This window comes from Nansenia antarctica (assembly GCF_963989245.1).
Source record: "Nansenia antarctica genome assembly, chromosome: 10".
NCBI classification, from domain to species: domain Eukaryota; kingdom Metazoa; phylum Chordata; class Actinopteri; order Argentiniformes; family Microstomatidae; genus Nansenia; species Nansenia antarctica.
This window is the reverse complement of record NC_137680.1, coordinates 14,720,080-14,732,579: the sequence shown is the minus strand read 5'-3', so window position 1 is coordinate 14,732,579 and position 12,500 is coordinate 14,720,080. Positions and strand designations below refer to the sequence as shown.

Genomic DNA, 12,500 nt, shown 5'->3' with positions numbered 1-12,500 from the left:
ATAATGATTTCTGTGGAAAGTCACCTCTTTTAAGCAGCAGTAGCAGTAGCAGTAGCAGTAGCAGTAGTAGTAGTAGTAGTAGTAGTAGTAGTAGTAGTAGTAGTAGTAGTAGTAGTAGTAGTAGTAGTAGTAGTAGTAGTAGTAGTAGTACTAGTAGTAGTAGTAGTAGTAGTAGTAGTAGTAGTAGTAGTAGTAGTAGTAGTTGAGTCCTAAGAGTGACTCCAGTGACTGAGTGAGAGACTGTACAAAGCTGGAGCCTTGCCTGAGCCAGAATGCCCTCAAGGGGACCAGGAGGTAGGATGATGTGTGTGTTACCTGTGCCAGTTTGGGCCCAGACCTAGAAGAGGAAGTAGAAGAGGATGTAGTGTAGACTGAAGTGTATACAATAGCAGTAACATGTTGATTTAATAAAAGCAGTGCCCTGCTGCTCAAATTGATTAGATATGCTCCATAACAATACCGCCAAATGTATTTCACTGTGAGAAATACAACCAATTCAGGCATTTTATTGGAAATTCTACGCTGGAATCTATTTCAAAGAAGAAGAAGAAAAAAACAAAAAGAATCCCATCACAGGTGTGTAGCCTCTCCATACATGTGCTGAGGTACCGCTCGAGACAGAGATGCCATCTGTCTAAAATACGATCTGTTACGTGCCTACCAGACATTAACAACACATAAACGCATGCTGATCAAGTGTTAATATGGAGGCTCGTCAGCACACACTTCTATCTGCCTATCAGGTAACTGATGACTGGTAAAGCCAAGCAGTTAAAGCATTCATACAACATTTATCACCACCTCAACATTATTAGGCTTATCTTATGTTGGCAAAATGTTGCTCTATTCAAGATTAGGGTTGTTATAGATTAGAGTATTAAGGGCTAGAGGATTAAGACAAAGGACTAGTCATGAACTGCTCATCGTGAATAATGGAACGGCACAGAAAGTAAACATGTTACATGCGCAAACGTTGTTGTGAAACGTGAGAATTAAAAAATAAATAAATCTGAAAGTGTCACAAACATGTGTCATGCATGGACTTCCTTCTGTGGCTTGTTGACGTTAGGTGTTTCGTTTGTTTGAAGCCTGCTTGCTTACCAGCTTAAAACCAATTAAATAGGATATGTTGTTTTCTCCGGGTTGGTGTGCGTTCTAATTGGACTGTGAATGCACACTAATCATGGCGGGTACAGGTGGGCCCAGGAGGAAAGAGAGTGAACAGGCCCTCTGTTGTTAATTGAAGACAGAGACACTCATTGGCAGGCCTTGCCGTGTTCCTGAGTATGGCGGTGCACGCGATAGTACTCAAGCATGTTAAATTCAACTGAACACGCGCACGTGTGTCACCTCTCCCACCTCTGTGAGGCTAGCATGTGAGAGCATGTTCCTGCATTATTACGACTGAATGAACAATTACGTTGGAGGCTGTGGTGGTGGTGACCAAGATACGGTTGCTTCTTTAATGGTTAATCAGGTCCCCCTTACATTCATTTAATGTACTCTAAACTCAGCGATCAATGGAGGAAAGAATCGGGATCATTTTCATTCCATGTTTTTTTATGAGAGTAGAACCTAAAGAAGTTTTTGCCCCTGGGAAAACCTAGTTATATCTATCTATCTATCTATATCATCTAACAATCTAAAATGACATTGAAATGTTGTTGTACTGTGTGCATCAACTGTGTTGTTGAAACACTGCTGTGTGTGAGGGAGTTGCTTAAGTCAAGCCACATTGGGGCAGGTTAAAGCGGCTGTAGCTGGTATGTTTTTGATTTCCTGTGCCGCTTGGCGAAGGTAGCAGGTTTGCACGCTGGGGTCACACCTGTAACGTATTTCACACTGGGTTATGTTTTGAGTGGCCACCTGGAGGAGGAAATGACATGTTCACAGTCCTTGAACACACAGGCGTCCCTCCCCGGTGAAAACAGGTGTTTGTTTTAGTATTTGTGTGGCTAAATCTAACATATTGTCTAGAAATTGCTTTAATTGCCCCTTTTTTCTCACTTAAAAAACAATTATAATAAAGGCACAAAGATAACACCTTACTTTAGAACTTGTTGAGATATTCTACAGGAATGATGTTCAATAAATGTCTGTGAAATTCTGCGTCTTTTCTAATAATGGTGTGACATCCAAAATATTTCATTTTGAAAAAGACGCGAAAGAAGTAGTCACTTAAACTTAACTTAACGTTATTTTAAAGAACATCCATTTGTTAACGGTGAAACAAGGGTTTTGGGTGTAGCAGCTGCCTCCATGGTGAAAACATGAAGTGAAACCTTATCCTTTTTTTTCTAACACAGGGTAAGAGAAAAAACAGAAAAAAAACATATGTCGGAGGGCATTTCATAAGACATTCAATATAAGTGGTTTTCTGCTTGTTGTGGGGAAAAACTAATGGTATTTTCAACCCCAAGTTCTGGTTAGCTGGACTAATTTTTTATTATGTGCAGCTTGGGGCATGTGAATGGAAAGATTGATTATGTGAATGCTTTTTCTGTCAGCCACAAACAGGCAATGAAATACCAAGTGCACCTGAAGCTGCGCTCACTTTTGACGAGTACATTACCAACGTTATTACAACAAAACATACATGAATTTGTTCATAAAACTGTCAATCATCAGATATCATAATTAGAGTGTTACTTACATTCATGTCACAAACTTATTGCATTCTTTATCTTTTTTTTATTTATTATTAGACCTCTCGAAAAAAGACCATACCCTAAAGACATACTGCAATAATTAAGGCAAGCAAATCAAAAAATATAATTCTTATGTCTGTTGATTGAAGCGATTTTACATTTTCATGTGTCTTTTTACTTGTCATGTATGTATGTATGTGTGCATTGCAGTGGAGGCTGTTGGGAGTCAGAGTAAATCTGAGGCTTGTTGTAATGCATGAAATGGAATAAGGAATGGTATCAAAACACATAAGTATCATTCTTCATTCCATTTCATGCATTATAATGAGCCCGTCCTCCAATTTCTACCTCCACCAGCCTCCCCTTGTGCACTGGGACTTACTGCTTTGGGTCAAACCTTCAGGCATGCTAACAGGCTAAAGGCAGTGTTGAAACCAGGAACAGTAAATGGGCTAATTATGTAAAATGGTCCACTTTGAACACAGCATTCAACGACACAGGGTATCAACAGAGTGACAAGTTCAGCTGCTGTGCTGGTAAATTGTCTTAAGTGCAGTAATCATGTCTATGCTGGGTAAGATCAATCTAGCCTCTAGTATTGTTACCATCAAAACACCATTTCAAGCAGTTCAAAACTCATGGTGAGCCCAATTCTAACTGGAGATGTGAGTGTGTAAAAGTAACTCAATACTCGCCACCAGTCTCTCATTGACCTCCATGCTTGATTGACGTGAACAGTTACTCATGCTGATCCCAAGTTATTCAGCAGTGTATTCCTAACATTATGCTGAAATAATTGAGCATGCATATGTGTGTGTGTGTGTGTGTGTGGGTGTGTGTGTGTGTGCTTGTATTAAGTACATATGCATGTTAATATATTAGTATCCTGCACACACTACACATGATGATGTCTGTTCACCAGAAGGACTCTTTGGCTTTGCTTTATTATTTCCTAACATTTCCTATAAAAAATAAAGATCAGTTTCTGAACATATGTCAGTAATAACACATGCAAATAACATTCAACTACAGTGCAAGTGTTCAAAATATATTATCCCAACACCCAATCACAACTTTCCCCGATTTGTTCACAGCTTGAAATAATTTGACATATTTTCGGGAGATTAGTCCAACGTTTCCAGAGCATTCACAGCAAGGTCAATCACAGCTTACTCTCCACGAAGGGTGCCAACTCCACCACTACCTTCCCCAGGTTCTTACCAGCGTACATGTAGTCTACGGCCCTGAACACCGACTCCAGCCCCACAAACCTCCCCTCTGGAGACGTGTCCCCACAGTCCACCTCACACACCAGGTTCCCCTTCGCAAACATCTGCATCATGCTGCCCAGCGCCTCCGGGTACTCAGCCGTGAAGTGGGGCAGGAAGAAGCCGTGAACGCTGGCGGACTTCTGGAGCAGCTTCGCCGGCAGGGTGCCCGCCCTCACCGGCTGGAGCCCCGACGCCGTCTGATACCCGGATATGAACCCGATCACGATCAGCCTGCCCTTCCTGGCCAGGGCGTTGACCGCCAGGTCGAAGACGCTCCCGCCGACGGACTCGTAGACCACGTCCACGCCTCGCGGGTACTCCTTCCTCAGCGTGGCGGCCAGGTCCTCGGTGGTGTAGTTGATGGGCCTGTCGCAGCCGATGGTCTTCAGGAAACCGGCCTTCTCGTCGGAGGAGCAGGTCCCCACCACGTGGCAGCCGGCCCTTTTGGCAAACTGCACGGCAAACTGTCCTGTACCGCCGGCGGCCGCTGTCACCAGCACCGTCTGCCCCTCCGCCAGGCCGCCCAGCTTGTTGAGGGAGATGTAGGCCGTGGCGGCGCTCAGCAGCATGGTCAGGTACTCTGGCTTCACCGACGGGACCGCTATGCTCTTCTTGGTGGAGATCACAGTGTAATCTGCGAAGGCCCCGTCGCCAAAGTAGGCGACCGTGTCCCCGACGGTGTAGTGGGCGCTGGCGCTCAGGCCGAGGCCGACCACCTCCCCGATGCCCTCGAACCCAGCGCCGAACGGCGGCTTCACAGTGGTGTCATAGCGGCCTGCCGAGTAGTTGATGTCAGAAGCGTTGATTCCCACAAACCTGAATGAAATGGAACAAGGACAACATATGTTATGAATGATCATTCCTAATAAGCGACTGTTATATCGCATCAAATAAATTAATGACAGTAACAGACGCTCAAAATGTTGTGAGAATTTATATAGATAAAATACCTATGAATTACAAACCACCCCTCTGGAATAACAAAAATATATATATATACCCGGTATACACAATTGAGTGACATGTATGCTTTATGTAATTATTATGCAGATTTCATAGCAGATTTCTCAGATCTTCTTCAGAGAAGAAGAGCAGTCCAAATTGCCTAGAGTATGTCAGTGAAGGTCAAGATTTCATTTTCATTCTTCAGAGAAAAAAAAATCTGTGAAACTGGTTTGTTTTGGCAAGGACTCAATTTCTCTTGAAAACACACACACACACACACACACACACACACACACACACACACACACACACACACACACAGGAAAAGGCTTGTAATCACAAAACACATTGCATGATGTCATGATTCATTGTCTTGAGAGACACACAAGAACAAACCACACTTTTAAATCGTGTATATTCTTTCTGTTTTGACATGAATAAAAAAAATAACTTGTTTTCATCTCTGTTGATAACATGGAGAAGAAGAAAAAAAGATACTACGTGTGAAAGAAATGTATAAATAAATAATATTTCAATCCTCCAAAAACCTTGCTGAGTCTCATCACTGTGCATGTCACACTTACATTCTGAGCACTTAAATAAACCAGCTCAGTTTAGTTACCAATAAATGGCTCCAATTAAATTCATAAAAACATCTTGGTACGATTACTTTAGAATCGCCGTTTCTGTGTGTTGAATTCCTTCATATGCAGTACTAAAGGAGTAAAGCACATTTATCTAAATCACTTGGACCAAGAGTATTGAAACACTTTGGGATTAACCTAAAATAGTCTATGAAGGAAACTGGGTTTACAGACCTCTGGTTAAGATTGGGCCTGACATTTATGACACATGCCTTATTTCACATGTAGCATAATGAATGTACTGTAATTTTGGCCACTGAGATATAACAACATTCATAAATCTCATTCAAAAGATTGATAAGGAAATATCATATTTTTCTAATATGAAAACATTTTTTCCTGAAACAGATGCAATGCAGGCATAGCAGAGGGTGACCCCCACCCCCCCTCCCCCAACAAGTGGCCCATCCATGACCTATTGACATACTCATACCACACAATCATAATGTTCTGCATCTAAATGCTTTATCTATACTCTGCCATAGAAACGATATTGTGCAGGTTTGCCAGTTAATTATGTTTCAAGGCCATTATAAATCAAACTGGTTTCACTTATACTTTGCCTGATGTTGTTTGAAAGCTGTGTGTGTGTGTGTGTGTGTGTGTGAGAGAGAATTTTTGAATACAGACAGTCATTCCTTTACATTGCATTCATGCCTAAATCAGTTAATACAAATCAGAAGGTCGCCAATGTGAGTGTATGAAAATTGTTATTGCGGCCTAAATCTGCAACTATAAATACTCTTATTCCTTTCACATCCTCAGAGGCCGACACACGCACATGAGATAAATGCGACACCATGCAATTTTCCTCTACAATTCTTGGCCATTTATTGCAAGATTTGTCAGACAAGAAGTATTGAAGTTATTGAAAATAACTAGCTTGATAAATTGGAGCTTCTGTTTTTATCAAAGTTCAGGGAGGTATATGTGAATTGTGGTTTATAATTATGTAATATATTTATATAAGCCTAATTATGCCCTCGTTTTTATAAATACAGTAGCATGGTGTGGGAGTCAGAAACAATCGCACAACGAATCGTTTAGAAGTGGCAATGAATTCTGAGAAAAATGTGTAGATTCAGTTTCATATCTAAATCTAAAGTCCAGATCATCTGGACCCCTCCACGCGCGGCCTCGACGCTGAGGGAGGGCAAAGGTTCATCATTACATTGACACCTGACATCAACAGTTCTTGACTTCTTCCAGAACTTATAGCTACCCTTATACACTTTTCATTTACTTGTTTAGTGTTACACATGTGCCATGCTACACAGAGGCCTACAATCTAACAATAAATGCAACCAAAATTACGCACACAAAACTCAATTCATCGTTTGTGTTATTGGACACGGTTAGAATTGTCTGTAAATAGTGACAAGCTAATTGATCTGTAGATCTATAACTCTGGGTCACCCATGCCTTACTCTATAAGCGAGTTCTTGGTAAATGGTGGCAGCCTTTGACCATAGGCAATAATCACTGATGCCTTGGGTACTAGTACCTAGACTCTGACCCTCGATTTACTATCTCTTTTACCATACATGCATTATAAAGAAACCGATTACATTGAGAGAAAAAAAGCTCTTTCTCTATTCCAACAACTGTTTAAAGAACGATTGTTTAAGCAACATTACTGTCCCGAATTTTTCAGACACAGACTGATAATAGTTTTACGCAGGGGAAGATTTGATGATGCTGCCGCAACCCCCAAATGCCATGCAAAGCTGCCTCTCCATCTCTCCATCTCTCCATCTCCTCCATCTCTCCATCTCCTCCTCTCTCCATCTACTGATCTCTCCATCTCCTGATCTCTCCATCTCCTGATCTCTCCATCTCCTCGTCTCTCCATCCCCTCGTCTCTCCGTGCCAGTCCGTACCCCCCCCCCCCCCCCCCCCCCCGATGACTTTCTGTTCGCAGGTCGGTGACGTAAGGAGACAGGACAGAGCTCGATGCCCAGACGGATTGATAGACAAATGTAGGGGCGGAACTTGGGAGATATTCCTCACGTAGCCTATTTTTGCACTCCCTTGAAACGGTCGCGAGTGGTCGACACCGAAGGGATGTTTAAACAGGCTATTCTGACAAGAGGTAAGCTATCCCTTTTTTTCTTTTTTTTTTTTACTTCAAAACAATACATAGTAAAAAAAAAAAAAATATCCCCCCGCAATGTTTCTGATATGGATGATCTTTTCATAAAAATAAAACGCACGCCGCCGCGACTAGTGTGAACCACGATACAATTCCTCCTATCCCCAAAACTTACCGATTTCTGACCAGCAAGTCCCCGTCTCCGGGGGTCGGTACCGGAACCGTTTGCAAGGCGACGGCTTCTCTGAAATTCGGGCTGAGCTTGGTGACCACCAGCCGGTTCATGGAGCTGGGTATGGACGAACCTTTAAAATCCATGAAGTGCGTCTGGTAGGACAGGTCTATAATGGAGCGCCGCGGAGCGAAATGAACTCCTGAAAGTGTCTCGGTGCCCCTGCGCCCCCCGCCGATCACCGACACCACCCCCCTACCGTGTCTCAACCAGAACGAGGTGGACATTTGCAGTTTGCACCGAGGAGGGTGCAGGAAAAATGTGACAAAGTTCACGGCCACTCACTGTGCATTCAGAGCAATTTTGCTTATCGTATTAGCCTTATGCTAGGCTTCTAACCAACCAGCAATAGCATGCAGGCCACGCGAATGATTAAATCTAAATGCGATTTTTCTTTTCTTCCAAAACCTAAAATCGTCATGCACAGCGGTATGAACTGTCACTAAACAATTACTGCGATTTTTTTTTTTGGGGTGAATATCTTCTATGGATAATGTGTTGCACGGTGCAACCTTGGTAGCAAAGCACAGAATGTTGGTGGTAGACTCGGTCGCCCGGTGTCCCTCCCCTTCCCGGACACGACACCACACTTCCTAGTAAGGTGAAACAAATCAATCCAACACTCTCAAACATTCTCCTCAAAGATTGTTCCACAAAATTGCCTTAGGATTGTCCATGTCAGACACACAGATACTCTAATAGTAGCCTCCTTACATTACACACACACGTCGTTATCCTGTACATTCATTCATACAGTCATCTGCGAATTGTTTTTCTGGACATATTTCCATATGTGGAAGAAGAAGCAATGCTTTCTCACAAATTTGAAACTGTGACCGATTTTTTTTTCTTCTGAAAATAGAAAAATTGAAAATTGTCTACATCATCAGTAAAGCGTTTACCCTATCTGATGTGGACATAATAGGCTACTTCTGTGCTATTTTTTGCACTGTGGGCTAAATAACTTTTTGGAAGTTGACGACCCATGATGTTGTCGATCATGGTCGAAACCTATAACGACGAGTTATTATTCTCAGCCCTATTTCGAGTTATCACTATAACAGTGATGGCTTCGTATTGACTAATTGCTCGAGGCCAATCACACGATAAATCCTGCGTGATGTTTATTTTTTTATCAATATTGCAAAAGAGCAATTTGACACGATAGCGCCTACTGATAATCAAAGCTTTTCCCTTTGTCAGGAGTCGTTTCGATTGTAAAGCGGAGGGAAGAAAAACAAGACAATTAAACAGATTGACAGGTAGGGCTCTTCTGTCAGGGTGGGTGACGCGGCTCGTAGCGTGAGGGGAGGAGTAAGGAACGGAGCAGGAAAAGCCACTCGATGCGTCTGTCTATCAGTGGAGACTGTCTGAAAACGCTCCTGGATCCTTCAGCGTTTCAGCGTTTTTTCAGCAGCTAGACGAGACCTCGGCACACACACACACACACACTCCCCGGAGTTTACACAAGAGACATTTAGTTGATGTCGATCTCTCCGCCAGGGTGGATCTCTCCGCCTGCTGCTTCTGCACGTTGTTTGTTTCCCTCCCGTCGCAGGCACCCTGCATCCACCACCACCGCACCGATCAGCGGCTGATCAACATTATTTAGTATTTTCTCTCTACTATAACATGTAAGTAAGAATTTCCTACCGAGAGAGAACCAGAGAGAAAGAGAGAGGAAAAGTATCCGCTGACCGCGACTCGGCGAGGCTTGATCTGGGGGCTGAGGTGGCGTGGTGACGGACTGACATTAACCATCTCCCTGCCTGTCTTGTTTTCTCTCTTATTCTGTTTCGTTGTTTTTTTCTTTAGATCGGAGTCGATCGGTTGGTTGAACAAGAAGCGCCTGGCTGGCCACGGGAATAATAACATTTCAGAGGTGTTTGATCTTGATCACACCGGACTTAATTGTTTTGTGACCGTCCGAGTTTATTGATGTGGGAGTGAAGACGCTACAAAGTAGCCCCCCGTCCGTCGCCGCCGTCAGATAGTGATTTTCCTGCCCCTCCATGGCAGTAAGGGAGTGACTGAAGTGAAACTTGCCTCCGACATATGCCTGCTTGCTTTTTTTCCTGCGAAAATGACGAGCGAAGATGATCTTTGACGGACGTGGTGATCAGAGCTGGCCGAAATTTCGTTGATCGTGTTGAAATCGCAGAAACTTTTTTTTTTTTCGTTTTCATTGCTCTTATGATTTGTTTGAATTCGTAAAGGACTAAGTTCCATTGTAACCACTTCGGGTTATAAGTAGGACTTGGGTGGCTGAAACCCTGAATAACAACCAAGAAAAAAGACAACCCCATCTTCTTATAGAAAAACTGTTGACAGTTCTTTCCAACAACGATCAAAGCGACGGGATGTTTTTTCTCCACTGACAGACTTCAGTGTGTTGATTCCTGCATGAGAAGGTTCACCGTGGACAGGGACGGTCACTATGCCCAGGAGGAAGCAGCAAGAACCGAGGCGATCAGCCGGTAAGCCCCCGGTACACACTCACTCCTCCACCGGCCGTGTCACCGTGGCCTAAAACACTCCTTCATATTTGTGTTTTAATGTCTCGATGTATCATTTAACTTTTTCCCATTTTATGCATGCTGTAAAATAGGCCTTAATCCGATCACCTTTTGGGAGTTGTAGCCTATTAATATCTTATAAACAGGGATTGATTTGACCCCCTATTATTATTATTATTATTCCATTTTGGCCATACGAATTCTCTACGAATTACCTACAGAGGATCCGTCTATCTATGATGACATTATAATATGTTAACTTGCCAGCGAAGTCAACTTCAAAAAGCCAGATAATGCTACTGGGGACAGAGAGGGCCTTTTGAGGTTCATCGCAGTGTTAAAGAGTGAGTAATAATGAATAATTGACTCGGAAGAGAGAGGTGGGAGAGAGAGAGAGAGAGAACTGGTGAGAGCCGGTTCTCTTTCTTTTCTTGTTTTATTAGAGGGTTTGCCATCCTTGATTTGATGCGTGATTGATCGACTGTCATGTGGCAGCCTTTGATCTATTCATTCCTGATAAACATCAATAAATCCTCGCAGACTCGCATACTCCTGACAGATTTAGCCACGGACGACCCCCCCCTGATAGGAACGAAAAAAGTTTTTTGTTGTTGTTTTTTTAAACAAGAAAAATACTTGATTTTACCTCTTGATTTCTAAGGAGAATGGGAGAGAGAGGGCGAGAATAAGAAAGAGGCCGAAAAGAAGAGCAAAGTTATTTACACAGAAAGGGCTAGACTAGAGTGTAATTTTTTCGGGCACCTGAGCTGAACCCCCCTCCCATCTCTAGTTAGCCCTCTCCTTTTGAGTTCAAGGTATGGTGGATTTTTACACCTTCACGTCCAAATGTACACCCCCTCATCCCCCCAGCTCACTCTATCAATGAAATCAATATCTATGACCAGAGCCAGTGTTTACTAGAGCCACATTGACAAACCGGATGTTGGCAGACACCAGTCTAGGTTGAGGTCTACTGATTTGGATTTCTCTACTTTTTTCCCCTTTCTTTTTGTTATACCCCCCCCCACCCTACTTTAAACAAATGTAAATGACTGACAGGGATTTCTACCTCTGTGCTAATGAGAGGAAGCCTTTGAAGTGAGGCATTAACAACCAGAGTGAACAAAAGACAGTTCTAGAATTTTAAAGAGATTTTGAAATATGAGGTGCAAAGCGGACCGAACAGGAGGGCCAGACGGGGAAGACTTTGAACTCTGCGGGTTTATCATTTTAAATAGGAGGCAGCGATGGAGGGTAGAGAGAATGTGTGTGTGTGTGAGAGAGAGTGTGAGAGAGAGTTGACTGTGTGCAAAGAGCATTCAACTAGTACTTTCTAGTCTCCCCCCTGCACATTATAATTTTTTCCCCGCCACACACCGTATTATCAAAAGGCTCGCTGTTGGATATGGCATTACAGTTCTACTCACCATTGTGGTGACTCACTATGTGTATCATCCCTCGTTTTGTGTCACGTGAAAAGGTAGATAGAGTGTATGAGAGCGACAGTGGTGCGTCCCACCCAGATCCCCTCATGTAAACATACCATCACCTTGACCCTGTCGACATGGCCTGCATTGATCCATTGGTCCGTCAATGAACGCTGTATACATCATGGCCTTTAATGGTCAATCACAACTCGCCAGACGGGAGGGCTCGTTTCATCCTTTCACCATGGTGACAGTCGGCCCAGAGATGGATAACAGCGACACACACTCCAACCCCTCCAATCGGAAAAAACAAACACAGACACCTCAGAACGACGGCCTGGTGGGTAGTGTTAGTGACCTGTGTCTTCATCTCTGTAGCCATGATAAGGAATGGAGAGACTAGAGAGAGAGGGGGTGGGAGAGAGAGAGAGACAGGGACAGAGAGAGAGTGGGTAATTGCCCAGAATGGGAGTGACCAAGGTAATGACTAATACTCAGATGGGTGTGAAAAGGGTCGTTATGAGAGTTACTAGTGTACGGTCATTAAATCCACGTTGGAACCAAAACAAGTCTGCCACCCCGGGGATACCAGCTCCTCCTAGACACATTTGTGGGAGAGAGATTATTTTTGTCTCCAATTTGACACACTTAGTTAAGATCTGAAAATGGTTACTGTGATGAGCGGTGGTGGGTCCTTGTCGTATGTTTAGTATTTTTACTATTAT

At 43.2% G+C, this 12,500-nt stretch overlaps 2 protein-coding genes across 3 annotated transcripts in view; one reads left to right on the top strand and one right to left on the bottom strand.

Annotated features, from left to right (window-relative positions):
• Window positions 1-3,573: 3,573 nt before the first annotated feature.
• On the bottom strand, window positions 3,574-8,239 carry LOC308166076 (prostaglandin reductase 3-like). Its single transcript, XM_080540320.1, has 2 exons — window positions 7,776-8,239; window positions 3,574-4,735 (listed from the first exon to the last, which is right to left on the bottom strand). Exons 1-2 carry the CDS (start codon window positions 8,057-8,059, stop codon window positions 3,811-3,813), a joined length of 1,209 nt encoding a protein of 402 aa, XP_080396446.1. The 5' UTR covers window positions 8,060-8,239; the 3' UTR covers window positions 3,574-3,810.
• A 2,030-nt stretch (window positions 8,240-10,269) lies between these two features.
• The window catches only part of LOC308165819 (teashirt homolog 1-like), a gene marked incomplete at both ends in the record, with an annotated part of 33,247 nt that continues 31,016 nt past the window's right edge, over window positions 10,270-12,500 (top strand). For both annotated transcript variants that reach the window (XM_080539987.1, XM_080539986.1), the window contains one exon: window positions 10,270-10,309. In XM_080539987.1, coding sequence (XP_080396113.1) covers window positions 10,270-10,309 — 40 coding nt within the window. The remainder of the gene's footprint in view (window positions 10,310-12,500) is intronic.